The sequence below is a fragment of the Mastigoproctus giganteus genome, chromosome 10 (assembly GCF_048544385.1).
Source record: "Mastigoproctus giganteus isolate SK-2022 chromosome 10, ASM4854438v1, whole genome shotgun sequence".
NCBI lineage: Eukaryota > Metazoa > Arthropoda > Arachnida > Uropygi > Thelyphonidae > Mastigoproctus > Mastigoproctus giganteus.
This window is the reverse complement of record NC_143584.1, coordinates 174,881,824-174,901,999: the sequence shown is the minus strand read 5'-3', so window position 1 is coordinate 174,901,999 and position 20,176 is coordinate 174,881,824. Positions and strand designations below refer to the sequence as shown.

At 35.3% G+C, this 20,176-nt stretch overlaps 2 protein-coding genes across 2 annotated transcripts in view; one reads left to right on the top strand and one right to left on the bottom strand.

The window, feature by feature from the left end:
* LOC150079541 (putative citrate synthase 2, mitochondrial) overlaps positions 1-8,340 on the bottom strand; it is a 132,191-nt gene extending 123,851 nt beyond the window's left edge. Inside the window, exon 1 of the mRNA XM_090383690.1 lies at positions 8,196-8,340. Within this exon, the coding sequence (XP_090239816.1) occupies positions 8,196-8,243 (48 nt within the window). The 5' untranslated portion in view covers positions 8,244-8,340. The remainder of the gene's footprint in view (positions 1-8,195) is intronic.
* A 248-nt stretch (positions 8,341-8,588) lies between these two features.
* Positions 8,589-20,176, top strand: part of LOC150079540 (secernin-2-like) — a 141,804-nt gene continuing 130,216 nt past the window's right edge. Inside the window, exon 1 of the mRNA XM_090382620.1 lies at positions 8,589-8,748. The gene's annotated coding sequence lies outside the window, so the exon portion shown is untranslated. The remainder of the gene's footprint in view (positions 8,749-20,176) is intronic.

Genomic DNA, 20,176 nt, shown 5'->3' with positions numbered 1-20,176 from the left:
ACATATAATTCCACAAGCTTCAGTCATACATTCTTTAATATAGTCTCCATCAGAAAAAGGCTTGTTGCTTTTTGCAATTATATGAGAAATAACAAAACTTGCCTCTACAGTAGCTTCTTGTTCCTTAGTTACCCGCGTAAACACATTTTGTTGTCTAGATAAATTTTGAATCAATCCATCAGCAGTTTTCTTTCTCGCTTCCGGAGTTAAATTGGCACCATATTCGGAATGTTTAGTAGTGAAATGTCTTTTAATGTTGTACTCTTTCAACACTGAGACACTCTCCCGGCAGATGAGACAAATAGGCTTATTATTTATGTTAGCAAAAAAATATTTTGTGCTCCACTCTTCATTGAAGACACGATGCTCTTGTTGAATTTTTCGTTTTTTATTCATTTTTAAAAGGACGTAAATATTTTTATCGCTACTGGCACCAAAGATGATAACCGAAGATAACGCAAAAAACTAACTGCGGGATGACCGTCAGAGAAAACAGACTGGAACTGAGGGCAGTCAGCAGTTCTATCCTATTACTCCGCCACCTCAGCAAAGCTGTTGTCGTCATCACCAGTTGTCTGTTACTGTAGTTTCGCGCAGTTAGTTTATAATCGCAAATTATATTGTTATAAAAGGGCCCGTTGGAATTGGGACAGCATGCCGTTTAATCGGGGCAGGAGACCCCAGCACTGGAGATTACCCTACGATTGTCTCCGACGGTACCACATGGTTTGGTCGAAATTCTGGAGGTCACAACCATAAAACAATAAAAACAATTAGCAGTCACCTGTGTATTGGGCTTTTCTGTTAGTGAAATCTATCATAAACGGACAGTAAACTCGATCTTATTGAATTTGCGATAATAACGACAGCTGGCATTCTGTGGGTTATTATGGTGAAATGTGTTTACACTTCCATGAAATCTTCAATCATATAAAAAAATTAATTTTCAGATCTTCTCTTCATTCCTATTTTTAAATCTTTGTAACTCGTTACTCCGTTCTCACTTGCGCGTATCCTGTTACTTGCAATTTGTGTGTACCGTGTTCTTTGTTATTGATTGCTTATCTTTTTACCGTTTTAAATTTTAACCCCCACCCACAAATGTCAGTGAACAGAAATGTCAACTAGTTCGTATGTACATATTACAGTACTTGGAAAATTAAATGCACTAGGCATAATCCTTATGGGTTTTGATAATTAACTATATAATATCGGTGTAAATACACCATAGTTAACCCATATATTTGAGCTACGATTGTAGCGTAGAAGGCATCGTTTTAAATGTATCTCATAATGTGGTTGCCTTCACAACAAGATAGCTACTATTGAATTACTTCAAATAAATAACGCTTCTCTAGTAGAGAAGACTACTGTTATTTATTTTCAGCGGTACCACCACCCAGACGATCGTTTCGAAGCTTTTTGGCTTCGTCATCAGTGGGCGGGCAGGTACCCAGGTAATACAACAAGCCATCTCAGTTGCGAAGTTATATCCACATTATGAGAGATGCCAGAAGGGTGTGGTGGTAATGTATTTGGAAAATTAAATGCACTAGGCATAATCCTTATGGGTTTTGATAATTAACTATATAATATCGGTGTAAATACACCATAGTTAACCCATATATTTGAGCTACGATTGTAGCGTAGAAGGCATCGTTTTAAATGTATCTCATAATGTGGTTGCCTTCACAACAAGATAGCTACTATTGAATTACTTCAAATAAATAACGCTTCTCTAGTAGAGAAGACTACTGTTATTTATTTTCAGCGGTACCACCACCCAGACGATCGTTTCGAAGCTTTTTGACCGAAGCCCGCCCACTGATGACGAAGCCAAAAAGCTTCGAAACGATCGTCTGGGTGGTGGTACCGCTGAAAATAAATAACAGTAGTCTTCTCTACTAGAGAAGCGTTATTTATTTGAAGTAATTCAATAGTAGCTATCTTGTTGTGAAGGCAACCACATTATGAGATACATTTAAAACGATGCCTTCTACGCTACAATCGTAGCTCAAATATATGGGTTAACTATGGTGTATTTACACCGATATTATATAGTTAATTATCAAAACCCATAAGGATTATGCCTAGTGCATTTAATTTTCCAAATACATTACCACCACACCCTTCTGGCATCTCTCATAATGTGGATATAACTTCGCAACTGAGATGGCTTGTTGTATTACCTGGGTACCTGCCCGCCCACTGATGACGAAGCCAAAAAGCTTCGAAACGATCGTCTGGGTGGTGGTACCGCTGAAAATAAATAACAGTAGTCTTCTCTACTAGAGAAGCGTTATTTATTTGAAGTAATTCAATAGTAGCTATCTTGTTGTGAAGGCAACCACATTATGAGATACATTTAAAACGATGCCTTCTACGCTACAATCGTAGCTCAAATATATGGGTTAACTATGGTGTATTTACACCGATATTATATAGTTAATTATCAAAACCCATAAGGATTATGCCTAGTGCATTTAATTTTCCAAATACATTACCACCACCCTTCTGGCATCTCTCATAATGTGGATATAACTTCGCAACTGAGATGGCTTGTTGTATTACCTGGGTACCTGCCCGCCCACTGATGACGAAGCCAAAAAGCTTCGAAACGATCGTCTGGGTGGTGGTACCGCTGAAAATAAATAACAGTAGTCTTCTCTACTAGAGAAGCGTTATTTATTTGAAGTAATTCAATAGTAGCTATCTTGTTGTGAAGGCAACCACATTATGAGATACATTTAAAACGATGCCTTCTACGCTACAATCGTAGCTCAAATATATGGGTTAACTATGGTGTATTTACACCGATATTATATATTACAGTACGTATTAATTCTTCCGATTATCACGTATATTCTTCCGATTTTCACGTATCATTTAATTTTTTAATTAGTAAGGTAATAAAGGGTAAATTTGTGCTGTTTAATATAACTTTACTTTTATAACCTGTGGATAATATTCCTCCTATTTTCGCTAATTAGAATCGCTGTTTAATAGAATTAAAATTCAATTCACAAACGTGATCACAATGACCGGCGCTTACTGCACATTGTAATAGTGAACGGTACTTTACATGCTACCTATCAAATCACATTACGATGCTGACTCCATCGTAATGTGATTTGATTGTACAGTGAAACAATTGTAAAGGGGGAGTACATTGCATTTTTAACTATTTACGTGAAACTTCGGATAATTGGGGCAGCCGCTTAATCAAGCCAAAATGCACTAGCCCCGATGTGTCCCAAATAACCGGAATGGACTGTACAAATTTATTTTTCAAAAAGGCGTCGCAAAGGGCATAAAATAAGTAAACTTTTTTTCGAAAATACAATTAAAGCTCGCGGGCCGCACACAAATGTGCGGCGGGCCGCATGCGGCCCGCGGGCCATAGTTTGCCCGGGCCTGTATTAAATGAACAAAGCTTTGAAAAAATAGTAATATAGGAATGTGCAACCTGCTACCAAAAAAAGTATGAGAAAGCACTGACTAAGAGAGTAAAGAATTTTTCATGTATGTGAATACAAGGAAGAAAAAGAAAATCAGATCAGACCTTTGTGCACTGGGTGTGGGGAAGTCTTAGGCCTCCCAGCTGATGAACTGAACAGGTACTTTGCATCTGTCTTTTAATGAAGCTCCTTCCTGGCTATGTGAGTGAGGCTAAGTCATATGAAATCACCGATTTCGAATTATAGATGGCTGTTTATTAGAAACACTTTTGAACACAAACGCAAGTAAGGCTCCTGGATTTGATGGCATATACCCAGTAATTTTGAGGGAGGCCACCAGGGAGTGTATTGAACCATTTAAGTTCATTATGAGGACATGTTTGGATTCAGGAGAGGTTCCTTTGGATGGGAGAAGTGCCTAAGTATCACCAATATACAAATGCAGTTCTAAGAGCGAAGCTGGTAACTATAGACCGGTTAGTCTGGCTTTGGTGATAGGGAAAATCTTAGAAGCAATGATTAAGATTGCAATCCAGGGAAATTTAGATTGATATGGCATTCTGAATAACCATATAATAACAAAACAATGGTTTTGTTATTATATGGTGCAAGGAAGCCTGAGGCTTTTGCTGCACCAGCCAAAATAAATTTGAGTTACCCTGAGAGAGAAAGTAGAAGGGAATCACCAAGAAAGAGAAGAATGATGATATCTAGCTCAGGACCCTGGGTGTGCCAAGCCCATACTCACCAGATGTGAGCCCCTGGGGTTCAATTGTTAAGAGAAAATCATATTTAACTAACTTAGTAGGCTATTTTGACAGTTTATTTGGATTTAGCAAGGCATTTGACTCAGTCCCTCATGAAAGATTACTGTATAAGCTGGAACATGTTGAGATTATTGGAAAAATACTAAGATGCATTTCTGAGTGGCTGCAGGGCAGAAGGTTGTGATTAATAAATATTCTTTAGATTAGTGTAAAGTAAGAAGTGGGATCCCCAAGGATCAGTTTCTTGGAATACTGTTGTTTCTGATTTTCATAAATGACATTGACATGGACTTGATGGGATAGAAGGCTTGATATTAAAACTTGCAGATGACAAAGAATGGTCGAGTAGTTAATGATCAGTACCAAGCAGTGCTCCTCAGGATTTGACCATGTCACAAGGATGGCCAGAAAATTGACAGCTAGCTGTGTTTTAATGCAGCAAAATGCAAGGTCTTACACTTGGGGAATAGCAACACCAAAATAAATTATATACTCAATGGGGTTCAATTAAAAACAGTAGAGGAAGAAAGGGATCGGGAGTTATAATAGGCAGATATGAAGTTTTCTGAGCAGTGTAAACAGGCAGCCAGGAAAGCTGGTAATGATATCAATGATATCATTACCAGCTTTCCTTACCCATATGATATCAATGATATCATATGGGTAATGATATTACCCATATGATATCAATGATTTATCAAACATGATTTATTCTGTAGAGGTACGAAGGTCATAATACCACCGTATAAGACAATTGTAAAACCACATTTGGAATACTGTGTTCAAATATGGAGACTTCATCCGAAAAAAGACATTTAGCTTCTTGAAAGAGTCCAAAGATGGGCAACTCGCATGGTGAGATTGGCAAAGGGGTGACCATACAAGGAAAGGCTCCAATTAAATGGACTACAGAACTTGGCAATCAGGCACCTCAGAAGTGACTCGATTGTGGTGTACAAGGCTCTGAGAGGGGTTAGTAAAATGAACGAAGGCAAACTTTTCACTGTCATAGAGAATTCCAGAACACCGGGGCATAAATTCAAATTACAGGGGAAGAGGTTTAGACTAGACTGTACAATGTTTTCTTTTATCCAGCAAGTCATTGATTGCTGGAACAGGTTGCCTTTGAAGGTAGTTGAGGCTGATAGTTTGAATAAATCCAAAAGGTCAATTGGATAGTTATCCATGCGAGTAGGAAAGGAAATAATTTGTATTTTCTTACTTCCTCCCTCCCCTATTGGTCCCAACTTCAGAAAATATTTGACTTGTTAATTTAGAACAATAACTTAAAATACTGCATGCTTTTCCCAATGGGTCAAGCCTTTAGGGATACCCTAAATATTATTTGTTGCCAATATTGTATTTTTTTTTTTAAATGTAAATATAAAAATTGATGCACTTGCTATTATTATTAGTTCTATTAATATAAAACTCTAGATTAGCATTTCCCAAACTGGAGTCCATAGACCAGTTCCAGAGAATCCCCAACACCAACCCTCTGGAACCAGTCAAATTATCCATTCTTTGTATAGCAAATTGATGATAAATAAAGTTATTATTATATATTTATGTAAAAATAAGAATAAAGTTCAACTGTTTCAAACATAGAACTTTGAATTTTCTTTTCAGAAAACCCAGTGTTCATACATATATGTATAAACATATGCATAAGTTTTTCTCTCCCTCTCTCTCATATATATATATGTGAGCCTAATTACATATATATAGCCCATCTATAGCCTAATTTGTTTCTATATATTTTCAGTTCAGCTATTGTTTTGTCAGTGGTGTGGTTTGGCCATGCGAATACTAGGGTTTCTGTTTTACTATGCAAATCCATTGCATTGGCGGTTTGATCGTAGTATCGTTCCTTCTTTGCATGGATTTTTTTAACATTTGAAATGCAGTGATTCCCTGACTATTATTGGCCTTGTGGTCTTCTGTCGAGATGGGGCATAATGGTCAGTCTATTTTATTTCATTTTATTAATTATTTGGTCAAGTAATGTTGTTAGTCCACATAATTCGGAAACGGGTGCCTACTAGGGGGAGCCACTAAATTTCTTTTAATTGGCTTAATTTTTAAATTATTTTAGGAACGTTGCTTCAACACTACCCTCGCCTTCTTTATCCCCCCCTCTATATTTTTCTGTTATTGTTATTTTATTTGGTTCAGTTCATTTTCACTCTACTGGTTTGCCATGCTACTGGCAATTCTATTTTAATTTAGCTTATTATAAGCAACATGTAGTGCAGTGGTTTTCAACCAGGGTGCCATGTAATTTGGGTTTAAGTTACTTAAACTTTTTTTTTTAAATTTATTTCATTATAAAAGGCTGTATGGTATCTTTTTAATTTTTTGGTGATTGTAATAACTATCATATAACATATTTTGTTAATATTAGATATATATACACACACACACACACAGTGAATCGGATCTAACAGGTAGAAAATTGAGTAGGGGTGCCACAAAATAAAATAAATTACTTAGGGTTATTAAAAAAAAGGTTGAAAACCACTTATGTAGTGGATTGTGCTTTTCTGCTGCCACTGATGTTAGCTTTTCTACTATTTTTTCTTATTTATTAATTTTTATCTATTTAAATTTTGGATTAAATATATATATATATATATGGAGTCTGCAAAACTTTTGATTTTTGAAATTGCCCGTAGATTCCAGTAGTTTGGGAACCACTGCTCTAGATGGTTATATTAAATAGAAAACATGAAACTATGCAAAGTGGAATTTTTTATGCAAGAATTTAACTGTTAGATAAATTCCAATGTACTTCAATTTACATGAGCACAAAAATATTATACTGCAGAAAAAGAGATCCATTTTAGCATATTGTGCAAAAAAAATCTTTTTAATAGAAAAAGTATCATATTTTAATGATAAAACAAATTTTTCTTAAAGGAATTTAAAAGGAAAAGTAATTTTTAAAGCTGTTTTATTGGATAGTTATTACTAAATTTCCGGCAATTTTTGTCTCTGATATAAGATTATAGAGCAGTTATGTTATTCTGTAAAACAGGATGGAAACTTATTCCACAAGTTATTATCCGGTTTCTTCACGGCAAGCACACAGATGCTTATGCAAGCATGCGATGTATCGGGAGGTTACAATAATGACTATGCAAGTGTTTTTGTTATTATTTATCTATTTTTATTTGCTTGGCTCGCCCATTTACTCAATTCTCATTCCAAGATTACAAAATTTGTTCTTTAAGATCTGAGCGCAATTCTGCCATACAAATCCACCAACGCATAATGATTGTCCGATTAACATATTCACAACCATCATAATTATTCTGCAAATTTAGAGATTTTAATAAGTAGAGGCTATGTTGATCAAGCTGATTACTTTTGTTTTTAAAACATTTTTTAAACAGTTCAGATTTTGTTTAAAACAATCTGATGCTACATAAAAACATATTTATCGAACACTTAGGAAATTAATGAAAGAAAAAGCGCAGGTTAAAATTTCGGCACAAACACAATTGGCCAAAAATAAACACGTGCAAAAAAAAAAAAAAAAAAAAAATATATATATATATATATAATAAAAAAAATATCTTTAATGTATTCAGTACATCGGTGAGGGGATAATTTTGGATGAACCTTAATTTAATTACTTCCATGCATATGAAGTTCACATTACGGTTACAGTCAATTTATGGCTTTGATGCCACCCCAACAATTACACGCGCTAAGTAGAGCCAAAAAAAGGCCACGTTTTTTTTTTTTTGGTATGCATATGTTTCAAATTTAAACCCCACAGCATCCTTATTGAAAGCGACCTTGCGAATTCAGTGAGAAATTGGAGGAAAATCCAAGTCAGTTATAAAGAGTGTTTAAGCAATGGCGGTACAATAATACATGCAAAACTACAATGATAAAAGAACTCTGATAAATGCGATTAGTGCACACTATTCATCCCAAAATGATCTGAAGAAAGATACAATACCTGGGAATGTGCAATGAGCCGGTTTGTGAACACTCTAAAAAGGGCCATTTTCTTTTAATTCCCGTTTTATGGTACTTGACACACACGTAACACAGCAGCCCAACCGGTAACACAAAAGCTGTACACCAAATGAAATACTCCGGTTGCTGCATGGCTCACACACATCCACAGCGGAACAAGTAATAGTAGATGCTGACGAAACTGAACAATAAAAGGAAATATTGCCCCATATTAGTCTGTGATATGAAAATAGAAAAATATTACTGTGTTGAAATACATAAAAATCTTATATTTTACAGCTTAAATAAAACAACTGTATGAATTTTATTAAAAGTTGTATCTGGTTATAGCAACACCCATAGTAAGGACACCCTTATGTAGCTGAATAGGGGAGTAAGCATCAAAGAACAACCTTAGTTGCATTCTCTGAACATTACCCTTTTCTTGAATCAGACGTAGGGCTGTCATCTGTGCTACTGGACATTTAAACAGGGGAAACAGCCTTTAGTGTGTATTCTGTTTTGAAGAACGTTTATACTTATAATAGCTTGGAGTAAGTAACTTTTTTATTTTAAATTGTAGCCGTAATATTTTTAACCGTAATACTTGAGGAATAATATTAAATTAAGGTTTATGCACATGTAATTAGGACTAATTGCATTGCAACTTTCGAATTGGAGCGATCTTTTTTAAAATTATTTTATTTCTAATTAATTAAAAGTAATCACAATGATAATCGATAAGGCTACAGTTTCTTCATTTATGAATTTTCCTTAAATAAACAAGCGCCATATACATGTTTGCTATTGCAATTCTACCGGTACGACATTTTACAAAGATGAAGGAGGTACTTTTCTCTCATTCAGAAGTATGTGGCAGATATGGCAGTAGTTTGGCTTTAAAAAGATCTGATATCAAAAATTTGTTTCAGCTTTTTATTGTATAATAAGCCGTTGATATTTAAATATTTTTAACACTGAAAAATTAATTTAATTATCTGAGAGGTTTTTTTTTTTTATACTTAACTAGAGAAATGGTTTGTAATTATTATTACTAGCCATATGGTGCAAGAAAGTCTGATGCTTATGCTGCACCAGCCAAAAAAAAAAAAAAAAAAAAAAAATTGAGTACCCCTAGAGAGAGAGAGAGAGAGAGAGAGAGAGAGTAGTAGGAGGGAATCGCCAAAAGAGAGAAGAATGATTATATCCAGCTCAGGTGTACCAAGCCCATACTCAACAGATGTGAGCCCCTGGTGTAGTAATTTTGATGTTCTATGTAATTAGGAAAGATCAAATTATCCTGTTCCCATTTATAGTAAAAAATATTTTAACTTGTTATATATCTGTTAGTATTGACAGTCGTATCGAAATTAAAACGCGATGATATTCAACACTTTGAGACTTTAATCAGAATGCAGTGTTCAGAATAACAGATTGAAAAAAAAAAAAAGGGTCTTCAACAATGTATATTTATAATTTTTCTTTACATATACCTACCTAATTTAACACATTTTGTCTAGTGCTTATCAAGTTTTTGTATGTCATTAAAATCAACTTCTTTTAGCCAAGGGGCAAGCCATCTCTTAATGATTCCCAAAATTCTTCATTGTAATCATTTCTATTGCCTGTAAAATCTTTAAGTTTTGGGAACAGCTCTCTTGGAGTCAAATTTGTGCTATAGGGAAGATTTTGAACAACTTCAAATCCCAGTAATGAAATCTTTCCCATGTTGTTGAAGTCTGCATTGTTATATTGACAGGCTTTATTCATTTGATTCTTTTTGAGCATGTCTGTTGTCTCAGTGTACTGGGCTGAATTGATTGTGGCCCCTTTTTTCCTGAAGTGACTAACAGCTTATGATGTAACACTTTTTCATCATAGGCTGTGGAATGTTTTCCCCATAGCAAGGTCAAATGTATGCAGGTTCTTAGAGATGTATATGCTTCTGCAGTGTTTATCCTCCTCATCTAATTTGTGTGTTCAGATTCCCAGTCTGGGAGTCTGAACTTCATTGCTGTTAACAGCAAAATAAGTTTAATGCTTTGGTGCATGCAATCCCTAATGACAATGCCTGTAGACAGAGCAGTTATCATATGTGACTATTTGTTCTTAATCTAAGGAATAAAAGAGCTTGTGGTACAGCAGCAGAAACTTTTGTGGTTGCCTTACAAAATAAGGTTGCTACCAGGCAAAATACAGTCTAGAAGAAGGCAAGCTGGCCTTTAAAATGTTGACTAACCCCCTTTCAACTTAACATAGTCATTAATTTACTCATAGCCTTTAGATAATGAAAATTCTATTGTTACTATGTGGTGGTGTGTGCATACTTATTGTTAACATCCATTTTTTTTTTTTTTTTCATAAAATAGGAAAACAAACGTGTCTTTGCAAAGGCAGTAATGCTGAAATTGAGGCTGTAACTTCACAGTTTGAAAGACTACTGCCCAAATGTTACACTGTGAATGAGTAACACTTTTCCAAAAGAGAAGTGTATAATGCTAAGTTATTCATAATTTATTTCTCTACACCCCCCCCCCCCCAAAAGCTAGATGAAATGCTAATAATCACCTAGAAGCTGGAACACTACATGAAGTAGCAGCATTATGCTCTCCTGGAGAAGTGCTACTTATTTGTAGCATTTAAGCAACTTAGTGGTAGCCTAAAAGTTTGAAGATTGCTGCCTTTTTAAAAGGCTTTTGTCTTATTCAGTTTGCCTGTTTTTATTAAGAAAAAATCATTTAGATTTTATTATAGCAATAGCTATTATTCACCGATAGACTAGATTAAGAGTATTTGACAGCTAAAATGTTGTACTGTAGTTTACCGCTAGTAATTTCAGAACTTGAAGTATAAAATTTTTTTTTTTATGGGTTTTCTGCTTTTGTTAACAGCTAATGGGATGTGGGGGGGGGAACCTTTAATATGATTTAAAAAAAAAAAAAAAAAAGTTCCAAGTGATTGGCAATATTTTATATATTGGCAACCAATATATAAAAAATGAGATAAGCAACTGCAAGAAAATTATAGGGGTATAAATTTATTGAAACTGTATATTTTGTTTTGTCTAATATGTTTGTAGAAGATATTATCACAAATTTAGACTTGATATCAGCCTGTAATGCTTCTATCATCAGAAGCTCTAAGCTGTCTACTTTACAACTTTTTTTCTGTTTGCACAACATATCTTGTTGACATGCACTTGTGTGTTGTCATTAATAGCTATGGTTATCTCTCATTTCAGACTTTATCTTTAGGAGGGTTGTCTGGAAATTTTTGTTAGCACATAAGGAACAAATCTTAATGCATTCTTTAGATTTATATTTCTTTAAAGCTGAAGAAATTAATAAAAATAGAATATTGCATTATTTATCAGTTGATTTTGTGTTAATTATTTTTTGCAGAATATCCAAATCTTTAAGTATTTTTGACTTAAGATCATGTAAATGAACAAGTAGACTTTAAATAAATTATATTCAGTACATGAAAATAAATTCTCTTTTAAAAGGAATTATTTATATAATGGACATAATTTTAAAAAAAATAATTATAAATAGTTTCATGTTGAAAATTTCCTATTTTTGATAGTGATGCTAATAATTTGGAACATCAAAATGACTCAACTAGATCAGTAGTTCTCAAACTGACCTGAGGATCTCTTTTTCTTGTATAATTTTTCTAGGTATCGAAGCTTAACTTTTTTTTTTTTTTAATATTTTGAGTTGTGTGTGGAGCACAAAAAGAATTAAATTTAACAGTTCGAACTTTTTTTTTCTTTTTTTTTTTTTTTTTTTTTGAAAATTAATTCATTTATTTACTCAGTTATTTGATTTAATTACTGGCCAATTAATTTAAACCTTTTCTTTGGATTTTTTATCATTGTAATATATTATAGATATATATTTTATAGTGCTGAACATGAACTTTTTAAATTTTGCTATCAGATTTGAGAAAATTTTTAACATTTTTTGTTTTTCTAGTTTGTTACAAATCATTTAGCAGAAAATGAATTTTTATGAGATTAAAATATTTGAACCCTAATTTCTGCTTTTATGACTCCCTCCCCACCCTTCTCTCAAAAGAATCCCAGCAATATTCAGAGCACATTCAGGCTTCATTTGCCATCATACTTTTTTTTTTACGTAAGAAATGTTCTGGTGAAGCTTTTCTCCATGTTTATCACTAACATTATGCAAGTTGTTCATGTAGATAATGAATTTTTAAACTCATTTTACAACACAGCTCTTTGTACACTTGTGCGAGTTGGTCAGCATATTCCCCACAGTTTGCTGATCTTTAATTTTGTAAAGACTTTTGACAGAATACTTTGAAGGCATTCTGTGAACCTTTTTTTTTTGCATACATCGGGAAAATTTTCAAATAAACATCTTTCAATGATGTTGATTTGGGACTGAGTATTCCCTCTTATGTTCAGATCACTTTTAAGTCCCTAAAATTTTTGTTTTAAGTATTGTAAACTACATCCTTCGGTGTCCAGCACTTTATGTAGTTTTTCGTTAAGTATAATTTGATGTCAAGAGGCAAGAATTTAGCTGCTGGGGTTTGAAGTTGTAATGAATCTTCCTTATAGTTCAGATTTGGCCCCCAAGTGACTCTTTGTATTCCTAAAGCTTAAAGAACACATTGGAGATATGACTCCAATAAAGGAATAGTAGCCGTTAAGAGAGGTTGGCACCTTAGCCTGAAAGAATTTTCTTTGAGTTACGTATAAAAACTTGATAGGTGGTGGACAAAAATGTGTTGAGTTAGAGTTGATATACAAAAAGATACATCAAATTAAAGAAAATACGGTAACCATCGTATAACACAGTTATTAAGTTCCGATAAAATGTCGTGTGAAACCATGTTATACGGGACTAAGAAAAAAGTACAAAAAGGGGTGTTACATTCCAAAAGCTAACAAAAATACACTATTTCGTTAGCATAGCTACCCCATTCTAGATTTCGTATATCTTCTACTCTTTAAAAAATCAGTAATCTGGTTTTTTTTGCTTGGCATATATTTGTGAATTTCATCTTATGGAACTAAGCATATCTGAAGCTCCCTTTTGAACTTTAGGCTTCTTTCAATCAAGAATCTGCATTCAAAAAAATAAGATTCTAATTCCTCTGCTAACTTTATGCATTCCCCTATGCTTTTTAGTGCAAAATTTGGAAGTATAGAATTTTCATCTGCTCTACCATCCTCTGAATTGATTTGGTTTTACCTCCGATGCCATTTCCACCAAATCCGCTTTGCTAGCCTCTTTTTCTACCAGAAATTCTTGAACACTTTCAGTAATCCTATTTTTTTTTAGGAGCATAGGCAACTAAGGCCGTGTTACTGTCTATATTGTCTATAAATTGCATGTGTCCTGAGGTAGATTTTCTGTTTTGCTGGAAGAAAAACAGTTTCCAGGAGATAAAACCATGCTACCCTCGCTTGAGCCAGACTAACTTGCCATGTTGCGAAAAAGGCCCATGAAAACTCCTCCCTTCATCTACAGGATTTGAACCCGGTAAGAATTTTTGACCCGGTTCACCTCTGGTCTAAATTTCATGATGAAATGCAGTCAGGTGGACATAATTAATGACATTAATTAGGGCATGATTTCTTAATGATATCTAAATAAACTAGGCAGATGGGCTGAAAAATGGCATTTGAAATTTAATATAAATGCAGGGTGCTAAATTTGGGTAGCACTCATTTCAGAATAACATTCTGAATACCATTTTGGTAGCAATGAACTGAAAGTAATTAAGTAAAATGACCTGAGAATAATTGTACAGTGTAACACAGGATTTGTCTTAACAATGCACAAGGTAGAATAGTTCACTGGATTTTGTCAGTGATATATCCAGGATCTTTACAGCAGGGATACAGAAGTAATTATCACTAAAATGTGAATTAAAGGTGAATATCCCATTGTGTAAAGAAGTGGTTAGGCCATATCTTGAATACTTGATACAGCTTTAGCAATGTCATTTTAGGAAGGGTATAGATCCCTTTCTTAGTATTTAGAGATTATTTAGGGGAACAAAGTGGTATTCTTACCCAGGATACCCCCTTTGTATTTTGTATCGTAATTGAATTTAATGTTTAAGGCTTTAAAAGGATTGAGTAAACAAAGTGCTGATAATGTTACTTTTTCTCAGATGATACATGCATAGGGGCATATTTTTAAAATGTAAAAAGTATAAGTGCAAAAGAGAATGGCTTCATAGCTGAGTGGTCAAGCACATGGGTACAAAAGTGCACATGCTTTAAGTAACTAGTTCAAGCTGCATGACTACTGAATATGTTAGTGTCCTTGTATTCTCTGTATTTTACAAATGCATATGATGTGGTTGTCCCAGAGTATAAACAGAATTTTTTTTTTTTTATGTATAAAAATTTTTCTTCCATCATGATCATTGGAAGAAACATTTACCTATGGACAAATTATTAGAAAGGATTGGCAAAGTAGTTAAAAGTGCAAGGTTTCGTTTTTGTTCTTTTTTTGTTGGTGCTGTTATAAGCTTCCTTCTTTCATCATCTTTTTTTTTTTTTTTTTCAATGATTACTAATTGCCGTTTTGGGCCAGCTAATGAAATACGTTAGTTTTGAATATTTTCGTTAGATTCTTTTAATTGCATTAATTTGATTTTTAATTGTTTTAAATTGATTTGAATTGTGTTAAATTGATTTTTTTAATTATTTATATTTTACTCAAATGTACCGGTAAGTTGTCGGTTTTTTTTTTTCGTATTTTCCGTTTTAATTTCTGGAGGGTATCATACGGAAGTGTTCTATGCACTATATTGAGGTAAACTCCTCTTATTATTTTACTAATATTATTATCAACGTAGAACATAGAGTAGTACAGCCCTGATTCATACTATCTAATTAGTAAATTAAGGACTGTTTGTCCTAGATATAAAGGCTTTGATTATTATTATTATTTTTTTTTTTTTTGTAGTTGTAAGAGCATTGTTAATTGTTAGGGTAACAGGTAACTTTTTTTATTTTTAAGTAATACAGATAAATGGACCAAGGGGCTGCTTACCATGACCCTTAATGATGGTTACCAAGAACCAAGAGGTTATCTGTTAAAGGGGGGGGGGTTAACTATGTCATTATTCATTTGGGAAATAACATAGTACTACCTGCACATGAATTGATAACCTGGTGGATAATGTTCAATAAGTGGTCAATAATAAAAAATACAGGAAGGGTATCCTCGTCGAACTGAAAATGTAAAACTGTGCTTTGTTAATAATCTGATGTAACTTATGTTTTTCTCTTGTATCTTTTGTAAATATGTTTTGTAAACCCCTGGCACCACCATGACGGGACTAATTGTATGTCTATCATTGCTGCAATTAAAGATTCTATTCTGTAAGTATTAAAAATAAATGCTAAATATTATATTAATGGTACTCAAGCTTTTTATTCATCCTCATATGTGTGATTGTGTGTTCACCAGTTGATTTGCATGTTATGTAGACTTGAAACACTTGCAGTAATTCAAGGGGAAGTCCACTCCTTCTACCTGAGATCAGCTAACCACAGCCTTGACTGAAGAGTGCTTTAAAAATTTCTCCACACTTATCAGGAGAAATTGAACCCAGACTTATTAGCCATATGGTGCAAGGAAGCCTGAGGCTTATGCTGCACCAGCGAGAGAGAGAGAGAGAGAGAAAAAAATGATATCCAGCTCCAGGACCCTGGGTGTGCCAAGCCCATTCTTGCCAGATGTGAGCCCCTGGTGTTTAGACTTATCTGCCCAGTGGTAGATGTTGATTTATTTCATGGCTTGACTAAGTTCCCATGGAGGATGATGAATAACTTTGATACCTTGCACCCCCATTGAGATATTTCATAAATTTCACCTCTTCCAGAACAAGTGTAAATAAAGAGATTTGACATAAAAAAGTTCTTTACTTCAATATGTACTTCAGTAAATTTAACCTTAAAAGACTGACATAAAATATGCTTAAAACTTGGATTAGTGGTTTTCATCCATAGTTTTTCAAAAAAGTGCATCCCACACTTTGGGAATCTCTGATATAGCAGAATACTGGGGAAAAATGCTACAGATCAGAATGTGTCTGCATATCTGCCAAAGCATCATAGGAAAAATTTTATCCATCTAGATTGAAGCTAGAGCTTGGGTATCCATCCTGTGGGCCACATTTTCATATTAGCATTAGTTGAGGCATATGATGCAAGTAAGCAAGTTTTTATACAACATCAGCCAAAAAAAAAAAACCTTCCCATTTTGCCCATCCAGTCACTCCAAATGTTTGTCTAGTTCAGCCTTAAATTTATTTAAGCTATCAACTTCCACAACAACAGATGGAAGTCTGTTCCAGCAATCAACTACCTGCTGGCTAAAGGCAAACTTCTTCACATCTGTTCTGTAACTGTCTTTCCTCAATTTTAATCTATGCCCCATCAGGTTCCTAGTCTGAGCAAGCAGAAGTATCCCATCAGCATTCAGCCTGCTCAAACCATTTAAGGCCTTATACACCTCAATCAGATCACATCGTAGGTGTCTAGTCTCCAGATGCTGCAACTTGCAGAACTCCATGACCTGCTCTGGCAGCCCTTCTGCACTGCTCATAGAACTTCATCAGACTCAGGACTACAGAATTACCTCAGGTCTTTTTCATTCTCCACCTTCCTGAGTGTAGTACCACACAGTTGGTACGTTTCTCTTGGGTTACTGCTACCCATATGCCGCACTTTGCATTTGTCAATGCTAAACTTCAGTTGCCACTTCTCAGCCCATCTGCCTAACTTTTCTAGATCCTGTTGTAGCAGCATACTGTCTTTACTGTCATTAACAACCCTGCGAACCTTTGTATCATCTGCAAACTTGGACATTAAGCCTGATATTCCTTCATCAATATCATTGATAAATACACAAAACAACAATGAACCCCGGGGAACTCCACTAATAACATTAGTCCATAAAGAGCAGTGTCCATTTATTACTACTCTCTGCTGGCTCACACTCAACCATCCCTTTATCCATTGCAGCAACTTACCCTGAATGCCATACTGTTCCAATTTGTACAGCAGTCTTCCAAGTACAACAGTTTCAAAAGCTTTCCTGATATCCAAGTATATGATATCAAAATTATTTTTTGCATCCATTTCCTTTGTCACCACATAGTTGTATCCAATCAAATTGGTCAGACAAGACTTTCCCTTAACAAACCCATGCTGTGTGTGAACTATTACTGCAGTCTTGTCTAGGTGATCCTGCATCACTTCTTTAACCAGTGAGTCTATTATTTTCCTAGGAACAAAAGTTAAACTAACAGGTCCATAATTATTTTTGTCACCCTTTGTGAATTGGGGATACAATTGCACATCTCCAGTCCGTGGTGGGGACCTCCCTGAATCTAAGGATGCTCGCAGCTCAGTGCAATGTAGGCAGCCTTCAAGAGTTGAGCATTTCCCTGAATTTAAAAGTAGTGTATCGCAAAATATAGTTTCATATACTTTTGAAAGTATTCATTTTTAATAATATTTGATTTAGAAATTAGTGGTTAGGAACTAATCTTGTATCTCATAACCCATGTGCCTTTGACCTTGAGCATTTTATGTTTTGACTGCTAGCCGAAAAAAGTTGGATACCCCTGGACTAGAGGGCTTCTATAAAGAAGGGATACATTTGAACAGTGGTGCAAGGATCTTTGATAGTAAGCTGTTAGTCAGGAGGGACTAGGATAATACAGACGCTGCTTTTTAATATACAAAGGGTACTAGGAAAGTTTTGCAATATGATGCAACAATGAATCACAGGAAGCTGCTTGTTGCTGCATGTTGAGACATGTTCATACGTGCATAGTAGCCGCCGCGCCAAGTCGATGGGCTCAGTTATTCATTAGTAGTGAGAGTCTAAAGTGCTTGCGATGGCATCGTGGTCACGAAATGAGATAAGGACAGTTTTGCAGTATAATTTCGTGCGTGGTTTAACCATAGACCAGTGCTTAGAAGAAATGACTCTTGCACTAGATGATGATTGTCCACATCGTACAACGATATTCAGGTGGTATAGAGAATTCCAAAGGGGAAATTTCACCCTGGAGGATTCTGAGAGGCCGGGAAGGCCAGGAACGTCAGTTACGGAGGAAAACGTTACTGCTGTGAGGAAAATGCTTGATGAAAACAGGCGAGTGACCTACCAACAGATAGAGGATACTTTGGGCCTAAATGCACCAGCAATTCGTTCGATTCTGCAAGATCATTTGCACGTGAAGAAACTTTGTTCTCTCTTGGTGCCGGGAGATGTTAAAAAAGTTTGATAAGGGACAATCTCGGTATGTGAACAACATCGTGACAGGTGACGAGACTTGGCTGTACTATTACGATCTGCCAACCAAGGCTCAAAACAAAGTTTGGGTCTTTGATGATGACGACACACCCGTAATTGTCAGAAAATCCCGATCTGTAAAGAAGAAAATGATAGCTGTATTTTTCAAATTGAGTGGAATTGTGGAACGTGTCGTTTTGGACACGCAGAAGACAGTCACAGCTAAGTGGTATACTGAACAATGCCTGCCTAAAGTCATTGGATCTATGGAGAACCTGTGGCCAAAGTCAAGAATGGACACCTGGTACCTCCATCACGATAATGCTACAGCTCACCGTGCCAAAGCCTGCACCGAATATTTGACCACGACAGGACTGAAACTTCTCGAGCACCCTCCCTACAGTTCAGACCTTGCTCCCTGCGACTTTGCACTGTTCCCGCATGTGAAAATGAAGCTAAAAGGGAGGCGGTTTTCCAGTGATGAGTACCTTCTACGGGCTTGGGACAACGAGTGTGCTTTACTCCCTAGTGAAACTTGGCAGAACTGGTTTAAAGATTGGTTTCGGAGGATGGAGAGGTGTATTGAATGTAGAGGAAATTACTTTGAAAAAATTAAATAAACAAAGCTGTATTGCAAAACTTTCCTAGTACCCTTTGTATGTGTATATGTGGGTCGAATTAACACTTCACATACAAGGTGTGTTTGAAAGAGCTTGTAAAACTCTGGTAGTGTATTCTACTGAGAATAAGGAATTAAAAAAGTTCAGTGCTTCCCTTCTGAGGTATAGACATTCTTTTAATTTCCACAGAGTGAAGGTAAGTACAGTACACCTGTTTAGTAAGTAAGATAATATATAAATTAAAATCATTTGCATATGTGACAGGCGCCTCCGTAGCCAGGTGGGAAGGAGCAGCAGTGTGTAGCACACGCTTCTTGATTTGACCGGGGTTCGAGCCCGTCACCACCAAATACGGAAAGGTCAGGGAATGACCACCGCATATCCCGGAGCAATATGGCCTTAGTTGCTAATGCTCCTAAAACACCAAATAACAACAATAACAACAGCATATGTGACATTACTGCACATGCATGAAAATTTTCGAATGAATTCATCTACTCCTGAGTGGAGCAATTATTCTTAAATTGAGCCGTGGGTTGTTGTGTTTATCAGTTTTCATGAAGCTGTCTCTAAGTGAATCAGTACATGTATTTCTGTTATTTTTTACCTTGACCATAAATAATTAGTTCATTAAAGGACAAATTATTCATGGTCAAGAGATGGCAGTCATCCATTTCATTTATTGATGAGCAAATGGAAACAGTGAAGCTTAGCATCTCTACCAGGAAACCTTTCCTTAATGATGGTGTCCAGCCAGGAATATTTTATGCATCCATCTTTGAGAGATGTGATCCTTTTCACCTGTTACTACTGATTGGGGAAGAACGAGAACTGCCTGAAAACCTGCTTTAGAGGAACAGGTAGAGGATATGAGCAAGAAAGATCCTAGAATTTACATGAGAAATGGAGCAATAGTATTAGGTGTTGCATATCAACTGCATAGAAAATTCTTCATGAACAGCAATCCTACCAATATCACATGAAGTAAGTGCAGGACGATTTTCCTCTCTTTCACAAAGAAATTTATCTCCAAGTCACGTTTTGTTAATGGCTTCTAA